This window comes from Suricata suricatta, chromosome 3 (genome assembly GCF_006229205.1).
Source record: "Suricata suricatta isolate VVHF042 chromosome 3, meerkat_22Aug2017_6uvM2_HiC, whole genome shotgun sequence".
Taxonomy (NCBI): domain Eukaryota; kingdom Metazoa; phylum Chordata; class Mammalia; order Carnivora; family Herpestidae; genus Suricata; species Suricata suricatta.
In genome coordinates, this window is record NC_043702.1 from 148841104 (window position 1) to 148861021 (window position 19918).

Genomic DNA, 19918 nt, shown 5'->3' on the forward strand with positions numbered 1-19918 from the left:
GCGCTCATCATAACAAGTGCCCTCCTTAAAGCCCATCTCCCATCTAGCCTGTCCAGCAACCCTCATTTCGTTCTCTCTAGTTAAGAGCCTCTTATGGTTTGCCTTCCTCTGTTTCTACCTTATTTTATTTTCCCTTCTCTTCTCCTTTGTTCATCCGTTTTGTTTCTTAAATTCCACATATGAGTGACATCATATGGTATCTTGTCTTTTCTGACCGACTTATTTTGTTTAGCATTACTCTCTAGTTCCATTCACATCATTGCAAATGGCAAGATTTCATTCTTTTTGATGGCTGTAATATCCCATTGTGTATTAAATACTTTCTATGAATTTATCTTATTATTTCAATAACCCTATGAAGCAGGTATTATCTTTAATTTATAGACAGAAAACTGAAGCCCAGGGAGATTAAATAACTTTTCCAAAGTCATGTGGATAATAAGTGGCAGAGATATTTTTTGAACCCAGGTAAATCTGGTTTCAGAATCCATACTCTTTACTACTTTTCTCTATTGCTTTATACTGTCTCCAGTAGGAAATTCTGTTATGTATTTCTTCAAATTAGAAGGGATCATTTTCTCAATGTCTCCAAAGCGATGGTTATTAGGCCTTAGGATTTCACATGCTATTAAAACTTAAAAGATTCTGATAAACAGCATAGATTTGTCACCTTTAAGTTTTGACAAGAAAAAACCTCAGAACAAAACAAAACAAACCACCACTGTCACCACTATCATTTACTATTAACCTAAAATAAAGGATGATTTAATACCAAAAAAGTATGAGAGATATAACCTAGAATTTCCATTTTGGTGAGGACAAAGATTTTGGAACAATATTCTTCTTCTTTCTTAGTACCAGGTTAATAGCTACATGCTACTTGCATTTAGATATAACAGCTCTTTTAGTAACTTTTACAACTTGCCTTTCCAGAAAGAATCTGTTCTTTGAACCTGCCAAGAGTGCCATTAATTAAAAGTCGTTGCTTTTTAATAAAAAGTGGAATAAAAGATCTGTAGGTGTTTTGTTCCACTAAAGTGGCCAAAGAACTTAACAGTCTGAGTGGCCTTACTTCTATTCTGGAAATTTTGAAAGATGAATAAACAGTTTTGGGATTAGATTTTATTCATTCCAATGCATTAGAGGAGAAATTATGCTGTTGAAAATGAGAACATTTCAATTAAAACCTTATTATTTTTTGCACCTTTGGTTTCTTCCAGAATCCCAATGCCTGAGTGTTTTCAACAAAGTGCCACATCAGCAGAAATCAACTTGAACCGTTGGCCTTGTTAACTTTTTTATTGATTACACTGTGCCGGCTGCATTTGGACTTGACAACAAACATGAATTATGTACACGTGGAAAAATTTGGAACAATTTTCTGTTAGTTAACAGTATAATGTTTTATGTTGTACTTTAGATAAATTAAACTTGAATAGTTCAATCATAATCACTTATATTCAGCTTCAATTATAATTCCTAATTGATTCAAGCCTATTAGCACAATGTTAATACAAGGCCAGTGGCTTGCTCCTAATTAACTTTTATGTACTAGGTAATCATATTAAAAACCAGAGTCTCCTAAATATCTTAGGGTGGCATTCTCTAGTAGGCCCAGGAGTTTGGATGTCAAGACCAGTATTAGCATCTTTTGGGAGCTGCCAAACAAGTCGGAAGGACAAAGAACATAACTCAGAACACTAAGTAACTTCTTATTTGTACTAGCGCTCAGTGTAGGGTCCTGCTGTAACCTTCATACAGTGACTTTTTTTCTATCATTGCAAAGACAATTATTTTTCTTCATCAATCCTTCTAGTATTTTGTTTGGAGGACAGTGGTACACCGAAAAACTTTTAAGAACCTCTTTCTCCATTTTGAGAGCTCAGAACTTTATAACTTTTGTATAAGAAATCAGAGTGAAGACTCTTAAAGACCCAGTTTGGACTAGCAAGCACAAAGCTGACCACGTACGGATATTTGGGTCTGAAGTGAACCTGGAGCGTGGACAGAGGGGGTAGCAGAAAAATCACGGTTACCAGCGCATAAACTCAGGTCCAGTGAACGCGGATGTGGGTTCCGGGTCTGGGACACCAATCACCTCTCAAGAAGTGCGGCGAAATCCCACAATGCCCAAACCGACAGGAACGCAGACTCAGGTCGATTCCGCACGGAACCCAGATCCGTGGGCACTGGATGATGACGTACTCCGCAAAGCAGGAGGTGATTGGTTTCCGGATGGGGCGTCGACCGTCAACGCGACGCGGAGCCCTGGCCCAAGTCCTCGCGAGAGCGGCGGACTCCGGTGCGGGATGGCCGCTGAGCCGCGCGGAGCTGGCTCTCGGCTCCCGGAGCCGGCTCTCCGGCCCGAGACATGGCCCGGGGTCCCGGCCCGCTAGGCCGGTCTCGCCCCGATACGGTCGCCATGCCCAAGAGAGGGAAGCGCCTCAAGTTCCGGGCCCACGACGCCTGCTCTGGACGAGGTGGGCGAGGGGGCGGGGGCGTTGAAAGGCTCTTCGCTGGCGGCGGGGAGGGGGAGCTGGACAGCGCCGAGGCGAGCGCTCCCTGTAATGGGAGAGCGGCTGGGGCCGGGGACGAGCCGTGAGCAGGAGGTCTTGGCGGAGAGGACGCGGGCGGGAGAAGGCCTTCTCGGTTGAGGGTTGATGCTGTATTTCAGTGACCGTGGCGGATTATGCCAACTCGGATCCGGCGGTCGTGAGGTCTGGACGGGTCAAGAAAGCCGTCGCCAATGCCGTTCAGCAGGAAGGTAGGCTGCCGACGAGTTTTTGAAGACAGAACTAGGTGTTTCATTCTTCTGAGATTGTGCCTCAGTGTTTTTCTTGCAACCCTTTGGGCATCTCCCCATAAACGTGTTTGCTGTACTGAACAGCCACTCATGTATTCGGAGGAGGGGAGGGGGAGGATTAGCTGAGAGCAGTAGCAGTTTCTGTAGCAGGAAGATTTTATTTCTGTTATTGCATCAAAAAAAAAATCTTTGGGTACTTTTCTGTAATTTTCACTGCTTTCTTTTTGCATGATTGTTTCTTTTTCCCGTGGTTCACATGAAAGTTATTCTGCAGTTTGCTTCTTTGTGTGTAACCTTGAAGCATGCTTCTCTTACTTTCAAGCCTTTTATTTACAGACCCCTGAGATTTGTGCTTTCATGACACTTCCTGACTCTAGCTTAGGAACAAGGTTAGATGGACTCAGTTTCTCTCAAACATTCCTCCTTAGAATTTATGCAAATGAGAACAACATTAACCTTTTGTGTTTACCCTACACGGTTTATAGTGGAAGGAGAATAATGCATTCCCTTTGCCTTCAGGTCTGAAGTTGACACTTTTAAGGAGTTAGTTTCTGCATCTTTGGTGTCAGTTTGCCCATTGGCTTTCCAGGCTTTTTTTCTTTTTCTTTTATTTCTTTTTTTTGGATTTAAGTGCTAAACTTTTTTCCTTTTTGGTTCTCAGCCTTCTTCAACAGACTCTCCCCACCCCCCCTTTCCTTTTTCCTCATGGATGCTGATATCCTGCCCTAAATCATGTCATTTGTATTTCTGGATGGGACTCTGCCATCTCATTCTCTCCTTATTTTCTTCTAGTAAAATCTCTTTGTGGCTTGGAAGCCTCCCAGGTTCCTGCGGTGGAAGCTCTTTCTGGGGTTGGTGAGTCCTGTGACATCATTGACAGCAGTGATGAGATGGATGCCCACGAGGAGAGCATCCATGAGAGAACCGTCTCCAGAAAAAAAAAAAGCAAGAGGCACAAAGGTATAGGGCTTGCTCGCTTCTGGTGTAGTCCTGTCTGCATGGTACCTTGAAGCTGTTCACTTTCTCAGTAGCCCAAGAGCTGAAGCTAGTGGTGAACTGGAGTTTGGATCTTATGAGTGGGACAGGTTTAATATCCTAGTGCTTTCTACTTTTGTCTGAATTTGAGAGGAAAGGAGATTGGTAAGAGTCAGTAGATTTCTGGACATGTAAACTCAACTAGAGTAGCCACCCAGTGAGAACATGTCATTGTTAGGTAAAAACCCACATGGCAACATGAAAACAAAGAGCCTTTGCATTTCTGGATTTCTGAACAGGTAAGGAAGCAAAGATGCGACTAAAAATTGTTTTCCTAAATATGTGCATGTATATAACCAGTTTCATTTCAGCTGAAGTTAGATATTAATGTGGACTTTTAAGTGCTCTGTAATTGTTAATGTCTGCTTTATGCCTAATAGATACTGTGGGAATTGGAAAATATGTGATTTTATACTTCAGTGCCAATAAAATTCACACAAATGAAACAAAGGGAAATAAATTAACAGCATATAATGTGCCCAACTGTCATGCGGTGGTTTGCTCAGAGTCTCCTTGGGTTGCACCCAGAATAGCTATTCTTTCTTTTTTTAAACATTTAATTTTTTTATTTTTTTTTAAATTATGTTTATTTATTTTTGAGAGAGAGACAGAGTGCGAGTTGGGGCGGGGGGCAGAGACAGAGAGGGAGAGACAGAATCGGAAACAGGCTCCAGGCTCTGAGCTGTCAGCACAGAGCCTGATGCGGGGCTTGAACTCATGAGTGTTAGATCATGACCTGAGCTGAAGTCGGATGCTCAGCCGACTGAGCCACCCAGGCGCCCCACCAGAATAGCTATTCTTAAAGTTCCAGTGATCAGCTAGAGTTAGGGGAAGCCAGTGTATAAATGATAAGTGTATTTTTGGTGTCAGATCTACCAGAACTTTGACCTGTACTTGAGAGTCAGATAACAGATATTTGTATTTATTAAAATATATTGAAATAATCAATAATTAGCGAACTGACATTGCTTTGCAATTATGCCAATTATTGTCAGCGATACTACTCTTTTCCAGAAGGCCAAAATTAATACTGACATTCCTCACATTTCTTTGTTCCTTAATTTTTTGCTTGAAATCCCAAGCATTGCCATGCTATTAGAGATTTATCTTGCTTTGTTTTGTTTTTGGGCACACTCCATACAACAGCTTACAGACATTTAAAATATCTTTAGCAACATAAAATTTGCTCTTTTAATGTGTACAATTCAGTGGTTTTAGTATGTTCACAGAGTTGTGCAATCATCAACATGATCTAAGTTTAGAACATTTCTATCATCCCAAACCTATCAGCATTATTCCTCATTTCCTCTTAACCCTTCTGCTCCCCCTAGCCCACTCCCCAACCACTAATTTACTTTCTCTCTCTATAGATTTGCCTGTTCTGGACATTTTACGTAAATGGAATCATATACTATGTGATCTTTCATGTCTCGCTGTTTTCACTTAGCATATTTTCAAGTTCATCCATTTTGTAAGCTATAACAGTACTTCAGTTTTATTTATTTGGCTATTTAAAAAAAATTAAAAACATTTTTTTTTTTTAGTGATTATTTTTGAGAGAGGCACACAGTGTGAGCTGGTAGGGGTAGAAAGAGGGAGACACAGAATCTGAAGCAGGCTTCAGGCTCTGAGCTGTCAGCACAGAGTCTGATGCAGGGCTTGAGCCAATGGAGCATGAGATCATAACCTGAGCTGAAGTCGGACGCTTAACATGCTGAGCCACCCAGGTGCCCCTATTTGGCTTTTTTGAATAATGCTGCTATGAACACTCTTGTACAAGATTTTGTGTGGACATATATTTTCATTTCTATTGAGTAGGAGTGAAATTGCTGAATCACATGGTAACTCTGGTTTAACGTTTTGAGTAATTGCCAATGTGTTTTTTGAAGTTTCTGTTTTACATTCCCACCAGTAATGTAAAGAGTTCCAGTTTCTCTACATTCTTGCCAACAGTTGTTATTGTCTGACTTTTTAAATTAAAGCCATTGTAGTGGATGTCAAGTGGATGTCATGGTTTTGATTTGCATTTCTCTGATGGCTACTGATGTTGAGCATCTTTTCATGTGTGCTTATTGCTCATTTGTAAGTCTTCTTTAGAGAAGTGTCTACTCAAATCCTTTGCCCATTAAAACATTTTTTTTAACGTTTATTCATTTTTGAGAGACAGAGTGAGGCAGAGTCCAAACAGAGGTGGAGCAGAGAGAGAGAGGGAGACAGAGAATCTGAAGCAGGCTCCAGGCTCTGAGCTGTCAGCATGGAGCCCAATGTGAGGCTCAAACTCACAAACTGTGAGATCATGACCTGAGCCGAAGTCAGACGCTTAACTGACTGAGCCACCCAGGCGCCCCATCCTTTGCCCGTTTTTAAGTTGGGTTATCTTTTTATTACTGAGCTGTGAGAAATCTTTGTATATTCAGGATACTAGTCACTTATCTCATATATAATTTGTGGCTTACCTACTTAACTATAATTCATCTTTTAGTTCTTTGCTTTACTTTCATTAGGTTCCTTCATTTTGTCAGACTGGTCTTTTCTGTTTTAACCTTCTTTCTTTTAACTTCTTTTTAATTAAACAAATACAGAAGAAGAGAAAATAGTATAAGGAGTCCCATATAGCTATTACCTAGCATTAACACTTATCAACTCATGGCCATTTTCATTTCGGCCACTACTCCACTACCTCAACACACACTGTGGGTTATTCTGAAACAATTTCCAGGTATCCTGTTGTTATCTCTAAATATTTTGGTAGTTCCCTCCAAAAGACAAGTACTCTTTAACTACAAAAAATAAGTCATGTCTGAAAAGGTTAACAGTAATTTCTTAATATTATCAGAACCTTGCTAGACTTGTCTCATTATTGCTGTCACATGTGTTTTGTTTTTCTAGCTTTCTGTTTATTTCACTTGGAATACTTTTCTCTTAACTTATACCTGTCAGAGTTCTTTTTGTCCTTCTTGGCTTATCTCCATGAAGCTTTCTTTGACTGATTTCATTTCCTGCATCTTGAAATTTCTTTTTTTTTTTTAAATGTTTAAATTTTTTTTTTTTTTTTTTGAGAGAGACAGAGACAGAGACAGCGCGAGCAGGGGAGGGTCAGAGAGAGAGAGGGAGACACAGAATCTGAAGACAGGTTCCAGGCTCTGGCTAGCTGTCAGCACAGAGCCTGACGGCGAGGCTCAAACCCACGAACTGTTGAGATCATGACCTGAGCTGAAGTCGAATGCTTAACCGACTGAGCTTCCCAGGTGCCCTTTGAAATTTCTTAATAATGATGCTTAAAACACTGATAGTTCTTCAGTAGTTACTGAGTTTTGTTTCTACAGATGGAGCATTTTTAAGTAGCATTCTGCTTTGTAAAGGTCCATATGGGACTCAGTGGGAGAAATTCTGATAGTCATTTACGTTCTTCTTCAGAGAGAGATTTAATGTGGACAAAGGTGGGGCCCAAACATGGTAGAATGAACCTTAAATGGTTACCAGAAATTATAAGTATGAATTGGAACCAGAACAGAGGATATTGTTTTAGAGGCATTGGTCTCTGTTACAAAGAATCTAATGCAATAACCTGATTGAGTCATACAGCTGCAGGAAACAGTTAGCTAAAATAGTAGAGGCAGCTTTGGGGAGGTAGTATAGGGTCTTTTTGCCCAGGAAAGAGAAAGAAGAAAGCTGGGTTTTGGATAGTTCTGTGAGTAGGTCTGAATTACAGGTTAGGGTCAGGGTTTGTCCAGATGCAGGTATCTTTATAGAGTGTAAGTTTTCATTTGAACTTGAGACATCTGGTGGACTTCAGGGTTAAGAGAGTGAACCCTAATGAAGTCTGGAGGAGGAAGAGAGGGGATACATTGTCACAGGGCATCTTTGAGTACTGAATATCCATGATTATAGGTCAAATTGGCAAAGAAATGAGGAACTAGAAGGAAAGCAGCAGGTCTACAGGCATTTATTGAATGATGAAAATATACTGTAACTTAACCTGGTGTTTTATTTAGTTTGCACTTTGAGGTTTCATCATACCATCTTAAAATCAGTTTTTGGGTTTTTTTGAATGAACTGAAGAAAATGTTTAGTGGATGGGGACTGTGAGGGAAATCAAGGGTAATGTTTTTTGTCTTTTTAAGTAGGTTTCATGCCCAGTGTGGAGCCCAACATGAGGCCTGAACTCATTACCCTGAGATCAAGACCTGAGATCGAGAATCTTTTTTTTAAATTTTCTTTTTAAGTTTATTTTTGAGGGAGAGAGAGAGAAACCGAGCGCGAGCAGGGGAGGGGCAGAGAGACAGGGAGACAGAATCTGAAACAGGCTCTAAGCTGTCAGCACAGAGCCTGATGTGGGGCTTGAATTCAGGAACTGTGAGATCACGACCTGAGCTGAAGTTGGATGCTTAACCGACTGAGCCACTCAGACACCCCTGAAATCAAGAATCTGATGCTCAACTGACTGAACCACCAAGAGGCAGAGTTTATAGTGCAAAGCTAGAATTTGGAGTAGAAACTGGGTTCTGTTTACCTTAACCTAGTGCCAAGGTTATGTCTTATTACTAATAAAATGGGCACAGTAATATTTTCCTTATTTCGGTTGAAGAATTATTAGAGCGGAATGATATAATGTATGCAAAGGTACTTTGGAAACCTTCAAAATAGTGTGTGAATAGTTGTTAAATAAAAGCCTTTTAAGATATGACCTAGTCACAAAAGTTTCTAACAGCTAGAATAAGCAGGAAATGAAGAGCCTGATAGGCTTTCTTAGACCTGTTTAATACTGTTTTTTTTTAATCATGTAATCCCTGGGAGAATTGAAATGATTGGGGATCTTTAGGTATGTGTGTAATAGAAGGTCAAAGGTTATAGTTCTCATTTCTATTTCAGAAGACCTGGATGGGGCTGTTGGAGAAGAGTATCCCATGGATATTTGGCTATTGCTGGCTTCCTATATCCGTCCTGAGGACATTGTGAATTTTTCCCTGATTTGTAAGAATGCCTGGACTGTCACTTGCACTGCTGCCTTTTGGACCAGGTTGTACCGAAGGTGCGACCACAGAGAGCTTACTCTGTTGTCTTTGTCGCTGATTTCATTGCTCATTGTGATTTGCAGATACTCCCTGGCTGCTGACCTATTTTCCCTTTCTATACTCCATGCGGGTGTGAGCCTAGCTTTGGACTCCTTGAGTCCCTCTTTAATTTAAAATTGGTATTATTAATTCGTCCAGGTAATTGTCTTCCCTAAGGTTGGCCCCTCCCCCATCCAGTATCCACTTTCAACAGAAAGTCTTGCTTCAGGTCTCATAAAGAACTCTCTTTGACTTTTCTTCAGAAGTTTATTTTAGTTAGGATTTTGAAAAGCTATGGATGCCTGTCTGCTTATCTTTATAACTGGGTTTGTTGTTTCTTAGTTTGCTAGTTGTCTTGAAGCATCATAGAGTTTTTGTACTCCTGCTGCCCTATGTATAGTTGTAGAGGTGAGAGTGAGGAGAAAGTGAATGATATTAGTAAGACAGCTTTTGATACCAGATGCAGAAATGTAACGAAGATTATAAACTGTCAGTAAGGAGGTTGTGGGGAGAGATGTTGAGGTGGCAGGGTGTAGAGAACGTGCTGAGACATGAGGCACTAGAACTGGGTGGCTCTTCTCCAGGACACCTTCCCCAGCAGCTGAAGTACATTGTCGTGGTGTTAAGTCAGAGACTTGCCATTTTTTAGGGTAAAGCAGGATTTAAAATTTTAACACGGGTGGAGTGCAAGATTATAAGATATATGTGAATTGGGTTGTGCATAGCAAAGAAGTAAAAGCAGCTAAGAAATGAAGGAAGTGATGGTGGTAGTGGTGTGGGTGTGGGAGAACACTGGGGACAAGCGACCTCCTGGCCAGTAGAATTATAGTTAGGTTCACACAGAGAGTAGGAGTCCTAGGGGACCAAGAGCAGGAGGGATAGGTCACATATTGGTAGGAGTAATGTGTCATGTTTCAGGCACTACACGCTGGATGCCTCTCTGCCTTTGCGCCTGCGACCAGAGTCCATGGAGAAGCTGCGCTGTCTCCGGGCATGTGTGATCCGATCTCTGTACCATATGTATGAGCCATTTGCTGCTCGAATCTCCAAGAATCCAGCCATTCCAGAAAGCACTCCCAGCACACTAAAGAATTCCAAAGTAAGTGAGAATCATTGTCGGCGCCTAACTACTGGACTTTTGTATGGTGGGCCCATTAATGTGGCTTATCTCCAGCTTTATTGATGGGGAGAGCTAGGGCTGTAGGTCCCAGGCTGCTAGGGGACTAATGTAAACTTTCAGGACTCAAGGGTTTCACTTCTCTGAGACATTCCTGCTCTGCTGGGTTAGCTTTTCTTCTCTTTACCTTAAAGCTTTTTTGTGCTTCTAGTATATTCTTTATTCTCTTTACTTTATTCTCGTGCGTTGAACATTGGATCACTTTAGATGATTTTGGTGGTTTGGGTTAGGAAGAGCACAATTCAAATGGTAGATGTAAACTAATTCTTAACAAAGTGCTTTAAATCACAATGCAAAGAATGCAAATGCCTTAGTAATTTTCTTTTCCGAATGTGACCTTGATATCTAGGATTCTTCTTTCTTGTTGACCTCCTTAAAAGATTTTGGTATAGACTTTAGCATATGCTAAGTGCCCACTATTGCCAGGCTCTGGGCTAGGTCATTTAGAGACTATATGGTACTTTGTTCATAGATTTTTAACTCTCTAAAATTCTAAATTCTTCCTAGCCTATTTCTTGTATCCTGGGATTTCCCCAGTAGTTTTTATTCATACATTGTATTCAAGTATCTGACATTCTTCTGATATGTAAATAGGTCTGTTAGCCTTTGGTCCTTTCTCTCCTTTTCTCCATAATGAAATATCCTGCGAACCCCCTTTTGCCAGGCTAGACCAGATACTATCACCTAGGCAAGTTGATGCCGTAGCCTGTTTCTCCTTCATCTAATACCATTGTCTAAATTCTGTCTCTTTTGAGTTGTGGGTAATTTTTATTATTCTGTTGCTACCACAAATCTGGTGTTCTATAGCACTTTCTATTCTCTTCTATTTTGTTTCTGTGCTTTGGATGTTCTGTAATGATTCTTTTCGCCTAGCTTAGCTCCAGTGTAATAATAATATTCTACTTGCTGCATATTGGTTGAAAGGGTCCTGTTGGTTTCAGGATCATCAAGGTTCCTTCCAGGATTGGAAACTGAGATGATCAGGGCTATGGGCTGAGCTCAACTTAATATCACACTCGCTGGTGGCTTCAGGGCAGGAGTAGAATGTGGGGCGAGTAGAATTTCACCCAGCAGCTGCTTCTGCTAGTAATATGAGTGGACAGTGTATCATCTCACATTTGTAGTTTCCCTCCTCCAGGAACATTTGATAGTATCAGACCAAGTATGATGAAGTGGGGATCATCCCAAAGCTAACATGCCAGGTGGGAGTCTGCTGCTGGGAGTAGAGCAGCGCCGGGCAAACTCCTCATGCTTGACACATCCTAGCGGCTCCAGTGCACAATGCAAGCGCTACTGCCTAAATCGAAAATACCCATGGCTTCATAGTCTTATCACTGTATATTAATTTTTAAAAAGTAGATTATAAAAAGCTAAGGTGGTGAACCTTAAGGTCTTGTTTCAGCTAGTAAGCTCAGGCCACCTGGCTGCTGCTTTTGTGCCTTGTTGTCAGACATCTCTTAAGAGGATGTGGGACCTGCAGTGGCAGGTGTCCCATGCATGGCCCTGCCACTTGTATAACCACAATCGCATGGCATTCAGGGAGTTGGCAGCATGCCTAAAGGAAGTTGTCCCACGATCCTGGACTCCAGCTTTTCGTATTTGATTCTCCCTCTCTCTCTTTTCAATAGCATAGCTTGTATGGGACACTGGAGCCGTTGTGATGGCAGCAGAAGTGTCTGCCCCTTAAAGCCAAGCCCATTATTTTTGATGGAACAGCAGGACGTACAGGGCATGTCTGAAGGGCAGGACAGCTGGCACGGCGGACGACCCACCCCTTATCCCCTGGGAGGTACTTAACTTCTTGTGTTAACCCTAGCTGTAGCCTGACTTTCACTGAGGGGCTTATTCTAGACTGAATTCAGTCCAGCTCTGTAGTTTTCACACCGGCTATCTGCTCCTAAAAGGTCCTGAGTGGCTTGCTTCTGTTACAGGGCTGGCCATCTCTGCCTGCCTTATGGCTTTGTTATCATCTTGCCTGGTGGCCACTGGCTGCCCTTATATTTTCATAAAGAGGAGTGGCTTGCTGAATCAGAGAATGTCCCAGTCTCTAGAGACCATGTTTCTGTCTTTAAAGATGAGAACAGTGAGAGTTGACCTTAACAGCATCTGAGGTTGACTTATATTGGTCCCTCTTCTCTTTACTGAATAGCCCTGGGACTGTGTCTTTTCATGTTGCACCAGTGTCAAATTGGGGGGGAGGGGTCTTTATCTGTGCCAAAGTAGAATCTCAGCTGGCTTCAGAGCTGTCAAACAGGTTTTTGCTGGTTATTTTTTGTTTCCTTATTTTGATTTTTTCCTTTTCTGTCTTTTACTTATTTATTTTTGGTTTATTTTATTTTTATTTTTCTTACAGTGCTTACTTTTCTGGTGCAGAAAGATTGTTGGGAACAGACAGGAACCAATGTGGGAATTCAACTTTAAGTTCAAAAAACAGGTATGTAGTTGTATCTTCTTTTTGTTTTTCAGGCAGTGTGTTCTAATAAATTTCACTAGACATAAAATCAAATAGCCCACATCAGAACTTATAGAAATGCCATGAAAAGAAAAGGAAGCAGGAACTATCCTGTATGAAAGAGACACAATGGTGCAACAGCTTCATGCAAAGTGGGTACTGAATCGGGGAACGAAGAGCTATAAAAGACACTTTGGGACAATTCGAGAAGTTTGAGGATGTTGTGAATGTTAGAGGATATGAGACTGTTGTTAATTTCTTAGGTATGATGGTGACACTCTGGTTATATATGTGTCTTTACTCATGCTGAATAAGGGCGTAGCATCAGTGCTGCTTTCAGATGGCTTTGCCCCTTCCACCTCCAATGTGCGTGTGATTTTTATATGTGTATGTACATAAAATGAGAGCGAGGTGGGAGGAGAGGAAGCGGAATATCTAATGGTAGAGGGTATACAGGAGTTTATTGCACCGTTTTATTACCTCTTCTGTATAGTTGAAGACTTTCTAAACTTGGGAAAAAGGGGAATACTTGTTATAACAACGTACAGGGGTTATTTGCCGTCACTTTTTGTTTTTCAAAGCAAATGTATTTGCAAACAACAGTGATTTATACCTGAGGCTGTTTGGGGAAGTCATGAGGTAAGGGGCCTCTGAGAGGCTATTTACACATAGAGGAAATAGTATTCTACTCTGTCTCTGCCTTTTGCTTGGACTGTCCCCAGGATCTTGGCCACAGTGAGGGTCTGCTTTGCTTGTTTTTACTTCTTACCCTCAGCATGCCCATTTCTCCCTTCTGGGTCACCTGCTTAGTATCTCATGAGGAGACGCATTACAAATGCGATTAGTTATCCCGCACTTGATGGTAGGTGAGTTACAGATGAGTTTATCTGTAAAGTAAATCATATTTTCCTATTTGATTTTTTCAGAAACATGGTTTTAGGGAAGAATTTTGGCTCTAATCGTCCGATGTTAATAAGGTGTCCTCAATCTGTGATACCCAGTAGACGTTGGGAGAAGGTCCACCATAGGGTCTTTCTGGGAAGGGGCTGCAGGGCAGTCTCAGCCGTGTTCCAGCTGAGACTGGAATTAACTGCAGGAAGGTGTATGCTGAGATTTCCTTTAGTTCGAGACTCATGACTCTTTTATTTATGGTGCCTGGAAGTCAATGGCCACTTCTGCTTCCAGCCCATTTAAAGTGCAGCAGATGTTCTTCGGAGTCCAACAAGTCACAGAGAATTTGCAGTCTTTCAAACATTGGAGAGGCTCTAATAGAGCTAGAAGTTTCCGTTTCTTGCCAGATGGCAGGAAATATCATCTAAATGAAGCCTATACCCGCTGCCACATTGCTTATCCTAATATGTCTCCTCTTCTTTCAAAAGGCAGGTTTTCCTTGATCTGTTCAGAAACCAATATGTGTTTAAAGAGAGGAGATAACAAAAAAGGGATCTCATCCTTTAGTTGAGCCGTAGGACTTTCACTGGAGTCTTAGAGCCACCAGCATTTCCTCGAAGCTCTTAGAGTAATTCTCAGCTCTCTTCAGTCCCCTAGACTAAAGAGCAAGTGTCTGGGGGGCTTGCAGCCTCCCATTCAGTACGAAGATGTTCACACCAACCCAGACCAGGACTGCTGCCTACTGCAGGTCACCACCCTCAACTTCATCTTTATTCCAATTGTCATGGGAATGATATTTACCCTGGTAAGTGGAGACAGGGGGGCATTCTGAGTTCTTTTATATATTCTCACTATGCCTAGGGCTGAAAGAAATTTGTAAATTTAATCATGGAGGAAGAAATCTTTGAAGAATAATTAAAAAAAAAAGTCTGAAGGCAGAGTTATATATTAGGAACAGATTTATGGAGGAATTAGTTATATCTGAGAATATTTTATCTTTGTTTTCTTCTTATAGTAGAGGGAAGGGAATGTTTTTGCATCTTCTGTGTGGTTATTGTTAATATTTGAGAAACCTTATCCTTTCAGGGATAATACAGAGGCTTATATGTGAGCACTGTATGTCAAGACCTGAGGTATGTTTGCGGTCATAAATGGAACACTAAAATGTAGGGTGACCACTCTGTCCCTTGTGTGATGGTGACTATTCAAGCCTTAGCTGAGAATTAGACTGGTACACAACAAATATGTCTCTGGCATATTCTCCAAGTTTTTAAAAATTTTTAACTGGATCAGGAACTTGAGAGTTCATGCAATTTATGTTCTCTGTCCTTTAGGCTTATGTTCAGAGGTACATGGGGCTTCCCCTCCACACTGAAAATAGCTTTATTCTTTTTTTAATGGTAAAATAAATAATGCATACTTCATGTAAAGAATTTAAATAATACATAAATACATCATGAAAGTAAAGGTGACCTAGATGTTGACTCTCCTATAACTATTAACCTTTTGGGAGTTGTGCTTTAATGTGTCTATTACTATGTACATGCATACACCCAAATAATTTTGTATAATTGAGGTTATATCACATATGCTGTGTTGGTTGTTAGGTACCTGTCCCCTCCCTCAAGGTTAAGTCACATTAATAACCTCATTATATGTTCATATTCCATATACTTCAAACTCCTACAGTTCTGTACAGACCAATATATACATAAACATATTTAGAGATTTTGTGGTTTATTTTGCCAAAAATGCGATCCGATGTATGTTTCATGCATCTTGTTTGACTTGCTCAACAATATCTCATCAGAATGCCTTCAAGTCATTTCGCATAGCTCTTACCCAGCTTTTAAAAATTGGCTTCAGTGATAGTCTGTGTGCATGTATCCTGATTTATTCAGCCATTTGAGAGGCTTTCTTTAGCATAGTTTAAATATGAAGAAATTTCATTTTGTGACCCAGCCAGTATAAATTTTGTCTAGACTGTCTTATTTCAGAGTGAGCCGTAGGAAAACAAGCTTGTTTAGTTTGGGTACTGAATTTGCTTTTCCCTCCTAGTTTACTATCAATGTGAGCACAGACATGCGGCATCATCGCGTGAGACTGGTGTTCCAAGATTCGCCTGTCCGTGGTGGTCGGAAACTGCGCAGTGAACAGGGTGTGCAAGTCATCCTGGACCCAGTGCACAGCGTTCGGCTCTTCGACTGGTGGCATCCTCAGTACCCGTTCTCCCTGAGAGCATAGTTACTGCTTCTTGTCCCTGAGGGCAGCCCTGAGCTGGGCGAGTCCGTTAGTAATCAGAGTCCAGTTTGGAAGGGGCATCTGGATTGTGTATCTGGTTAGTAATGCACGTGCTCTTCGAGTTCCCGGGGCTCCTGGTAGGGGAAGGAGAAGGATTGGATCAAGAGGAAAAACAACTATGATTTATAAACATATTTTAATGTAAAAAATTTGCATTTGAAAGGAGAAACCTGGCCCAATTTTCTGTGTTAAACCCCATTTGGTGCTATTGAGTTTGTTCTTTATTCTTTTATCCCAGCAAAAATGGATGATCTTGCTCTAGGGAAAAATTAAACTCTTGAATCTCTAAACAAGGAAGTTTCAGCATTCCCTTGTGATCAGAGAGGAGCCTTAGAGGCCTCAAATTTTTGCTACTATTGCTTCCCATTAAGCTCCCCATCAACTTCAAGTGAATATTTTCTCTTCTCCCTTTACCCTCCTCCAGAAATAAAGCAGGCAACAGGGTTTTCAGAATCTTATAAGATTGACTTGTGTATCTTTCTTTAAAAATAGTTTTTGGATATTTGCATAAACATTCTTTTGTCGATTTTGGATTTTTGCATGAGGCTTGATAGTGGTGGTGATGATGACTTTGTGCCCTTGGTACTACGAACTTCACACAGTAATGCTGGTTCTCATGATCCTGCAAGGTAGGTGATCGTGTTCCCATTTTGTGGTTGAGAAAGCTGAGTCATTTACTTATCCAAGGCCACACAGCCTGTAAATGGCAGAAGCAGGACTCCCACCCAGGTCTTTTTGCTATCCCACAGTTAAAAAGTTCAGTTTCATTCCCTCTGGTAGCTGATGGCAAAAGGGAGGAGGCAGAGTGTATGCACATGGATAAGAAAGTAAAGGGGTAAGTAAAAATTTGATTGGGGTATACCTTATCCCTAATCAGCCTAAAAAGTATGTAAGATTGATGAGTCTTTGGAATATGTGTTTCTAAGTAAATTGTAAAACGAACTAAAACAGGCAGAAGAAGAATGATATTTTCATTGAATTGTTAGGCATTTATTATGCTGAAGGTCATTTTAAAAAATGTATTTTCTGTTGAAACCAGCCTCTTGAACTATAAGCACTTAGTGATCTTCCTTTGCCCTGCCCTGCGCTGCCTGTCACCCAGTGCCTGCGGGAGCCTGGCCTTTCATCCCTGCAGAACTGCTAATGTCCCGTTAGAGAACTTGATGAAGCTGGTGGACTTGTCTGAGATGAGGTGCATGGGTGGGACTTGCGGTTTTATTTGGTTTTTGCTAACAAGATCACCTTGCTACTTGTCCTCCCTCCCCAGTTACCCGGTGAGCATGTCTGAATTCAGCATCTCATGGATGTTGCCATGAGATGGGCATTCAGATAATACTCTTAAAACATGAAAATCATATAGGGGCAGTTATTATCACAGACCAAACTGGTAAATTCATGTGTGGTTTTTTTTTCCCCTTAACCATCCTCCCTCACCCCTGCTATTTAAAGAATATTCTTAGGAATCATCTGCTTAATACTGCTGCTAATAGCTAACCCTTACCCCACACTGAGGGCAGTATTAAAAGCTGTTCACATGGCAAGTGATGAAAATCAAAATTTGGGCATGTAAATGATAAAAACAAAGAAACAATCCCCCCCTCCCCCCAGGACAGTAAACACCTTGCAAAGCTCTACAATCAAAAGTTGCTTTTCTGAGGCAGAAGGGAGAAGCACAGAGTTCTGGTTCCCTGAACTAATGATACCCTGAAGCAGAAGGGGATTATTCTGGTGGGTCGTGTATACCCCATTTAGGAGGTACCTTTGAAAGGGGAGTGAAATTAATTTGGTTTAATAATTGTGTTCTGACTCAACTTCTAAGTTTTTTTGGTATTAAACTTTATGATGATGATAAATATAATAATAGATATCTCCTCAACTGTTTTCCTAGCATGAAATTGACAAACACTTGGTAAAGTATGTTGTGGCTTCAGCCTTTCCTCTGCATTGGCCCAAGTTGCCTTTTCTAGGATGATTCATGTTTAAGGAAAGGATGTGTGAAGTGTCTTAGGGATTTCCTTTTGAAGAACCCCAAACCACCCTGGGAAGAGTTGGAACTTTCTGGACCACTTTTGTAAAAGCTGGTTTGTAATTTTCACTTTTAAAAATATCTTTTGATTCTGCTCTCAGGGTCAGACAAACAAAATAACACAAATTTAGCTGCGTTTCTTAGCTCCCATAATAAATCAGAATTACTCAGATTTTCCTGCCTTCCCCTGAAGATCTAAGGAAACTAAGCCAATTGGTGACTATATTGGGAGAAAGAAAAAAATAAATGAACAGTATTATGTGTCGTTCTGATATCAACTACATACAGCATTTGTTGCAGAAGATCCAGATCATGTTGTGTGTAAATCTATAAATATGTACACATTGCATGTATATAAAAATTCTTCACACTTGTAGCAGTGCACACTGGGTATTGTAAAGAATTGAGTAGGCACTGTGATGAAACTTCACAAACCAGATGGGAAAGATGCAATTAATAGCCACACGGGACAGGGTATGGAGCGATTCAGGAAAATGGAGAGATTTAACTAAAACTTGTCAGTCAGGAATTGGCATTGAGACCGTCTTCATACTATGTGTATGTGACACAACATTTCATATTCTAGTAACAGTGTTAGCCTGCGGCCGGATGTCTGAATTCAGGCTAGCAATACAGTTCATTGAAGTGTACTCTACGGAAATGTTTGGGTTTCAAGGCTCTCCACTTACGAAATAGATGCAACCAAAAGAAGAGTAGTAAAAGAGAGGTGTGAAAGGTGACAAACCAATGGCAATGCTTCCAAGGCCAGGACTGAGGCCAATTTGGGGAGCAGGTGGTTAGATTAGGAATAAGGGCGGTGTACAAATAGAGGGACAGGATGGCGCCCTGCGCCTCACTGGGAAGGAGGCAGGGCACCTGGGGACCCCGACACTTAAGTTGTGTTGGGTAAAACCCAGGTTCTCCGCCACCTCAGTAGGGCTCTCCAGGCCAAGCCAAGATGGCGCGCAGTAACCTAGCGGCCCTCGTCACGTGCCGGGGTGGGGGCGTGGCCTCGAGGGAGCGGGCCAGGCCCCGCCTTGGGGGTGGGGCCGGGGGGGGCCTTCTGGGGAGGGAGGGGCGGAGCCTAGAGGCGAGGCGCTGAGGCGCTGGCGGAGGCTGCAGCTACCTCCGCGCTCGCTCGACTCTCTAGGACGTGTCTGGCTCCCCGAGTCGGGGGCGGCTCCCTTCCGCCTCGGAGCTGAGCTGCCCGGCCTTCGACGACTGCAGGCAGGTGAGCACCCAGAACCCGGGCTGGGAAAAGGGTGCCTCTTCTTCCCACCTCCAGCTCCCCTCTAGTTTGGGGAGCGGTCTCTGTCTAGTGCGCCTTGGAAAACAGCTCCGTTTTACTCCGGATGTGTCGTCTCCGGCTGGCATAGATATTGCTCTCTCCGCCGCCTCTCGCTAGCTTTTGCTGTGCCCTGTGCCCTTGGGGGTGAGAAGGGAGGACGATGCCCGGTTTGAGGGAGGGCGTGGAGTTCTCCCTCAGCTCCATCAGCCTCGGAGGGGGGCTGAGTTGGCAAGTCTCCCGGTGGGAGCAGGATGGACTGCGCCCCCATTTCCCAGCCAGGAGAGTCGGAGAAAAAGCACCTCTTAGCTCCTGGGCCAGCTGCGCTCCTTTGGGCACAGGCGGTACTGAGGTCTTCGAGCTTTCCGGGGTCTTAATCCTTCCCTCGTTGCTGCTAACACCCGTTCTTAGTATCGCTAGCTCTCCGTTCCTTGAACTGTCAGCCTCAGGCTGTGCCAGAAATGCCCCCATCTCCGCAGTGCCGGGGCTGGGATGGAAGGAGCTGCCAACCCGAGGTCTGGTGGGGGTGGGGGTGAGAGTGGGCGCAACCGGAAAAGAGGGCTGGAATAGATTCCTGAACTGGGAGGATGGGAGTGGGGAGTTGACTTTGAACCACGCAGTAGGAGTGCTTTCCAGTATAGATCCTGCAGGTTTTGATGGTGGGTGAGAAGAGAGAGGTCAGGTTGGAGGACTTGGAAATGTGGTGTGGGTGGTTTTCTTTGAGAAGGAGGAGGGATCCAGGACAAGGTGCCACTAGGAGCTGATGTCACCTTTGAGGAGAGGTATGCTGGTAGTATCCATTTAGAGGGATATGGTTGTTGGGGCTACTGTTCTATGTGGTGAGCAAGTGGTTAAGGAGGAGGCTTTGCTTAGCATGGAGATCCCCTCCTGGTG

General features: G+C 42.3%; 3 protein-coding genes and 1 long non-coding RNA gene across 10 annotated transcripts in view; 3 read left to right on the forward strand and 1 right to left on the reverse strand.

The window, feature by feature from the left end:
- LOC115288300 overlaps window positions 1-1365 on the forward strand; it is a 29177-nt gene extending 27812 nt beyond the window's left edge. Inside the window, exon 3 of the long non-coding RNA XR_003906927.1 lies at window positions 1221-1365. This is a non-coding gene — a long non-coding RNA (uncharacterized LOC115288300). The remainder of the gene's footprint in view (window positions 1-1220) is intronic.
- The window catches only part of LOC115288299 (alpha-1,6-mannosyl-glycoprotein 4-beta-N-acetylglucosaminyltransferase-like), a 34263-nt gene extending 32089 nt beyond the window's left edge, over window positions 1-2174 (reverse strand). For both annotated transcript variants that reach the window (XM_029935497.1, XM_029935496.1), the window contains exon 1: window positions 2037-2174. The gene's annotated coding sequence lies outside the window, so the exon portion shown is untranslated. The remainder of the gene's footprint in view (window positions 1-2036) is intronic.
- Window positions 2175-2268: 94 nt separating this feature from the next.
- Window positions 2269-16174, forward strand: TMEM183A (transmembrane protein 183A). 6 transcript variants are annotated; one of them, XM_029935501.1, is made up of 9 exons: window positions 2270-2480; window positions 2675-2764; window positions 3596-3763; window positions 8711-8870; window positions 9811-9991; window positions 12423-12503; window positions 14062-14217; window positions 14499-14545; window positions 15471-15554. In XM_029935501.1, exons 1-8 carry the CDS (start codon window positions 2372-2374, stop codon window positions 14502-14504), a joined length of 951 nt encoding a protein of 316 aa, XP_029791361.1. In that variant the 5' UTR covers window positions 2270-2371; the 3' UTR covers window positions 14505-14545; window positions 15471-15554. The 6 variants fall into 6 exon arrangements, with proteins under 6 accessions (XP_029791362.1, XP_029791363.1, XP_029791361.1 ...); XM_029935502.1 differs by lacking the exon at window positions 14499-14545 and having other exon boundaries at window positions 2269-2480; window positions 14070-14217; window positions 15471-15565; XM_029935503.1 differs by lacking the exon at window positions 14499-14545 and having other exon boundaries at window positions 2269-2480; window positions 8714-8870; window positions 14070-14217; window positions 15471-15565.
- A 2657-nt stretch (window positions 16175-18831) lies between these two features.
- The window catches only part of PPFIA4 (PTPRF interacting protein alpha 4), a 45983-nt gene continuing 44896 nt past the window's right edge, over window positions 18832-19918 (forward strand). Inside the window, exon 1 of the mRNA XM_029933388.1 lies at window positions 18832-18970. The gene's annotated coding sequence lies outside the window, so the exon portion shown is untranslated. The remainder of the gene's footprint in view (window positions 18971-19918) is intronic.

Bases quoted from the DNA above. Each gene is read 5' to 3' on its own strand.
- TMEM183A (XM_029935498.1), top strand. From the start codon at position 2,372: ATGGCCCGGGGTCCCGGCCCGCTAGGCCGGTCTCGCCCCGATACGGTC. The intron at 8,871-9,810 runs GTGCGACCACAG...GTCATGTTTCAG, and splicing joins TGGACCAGGTTGTACCGAAG to GCACTACACGCTGGATGCCT. The intron at 12,504-14,061 runs GTATGTAGTTGT...AGCTCTCTTCAG, and splicing joins ACTTTAAGTTCAAAAAACAG to TCCCCTAGACTAAAGAGCAA.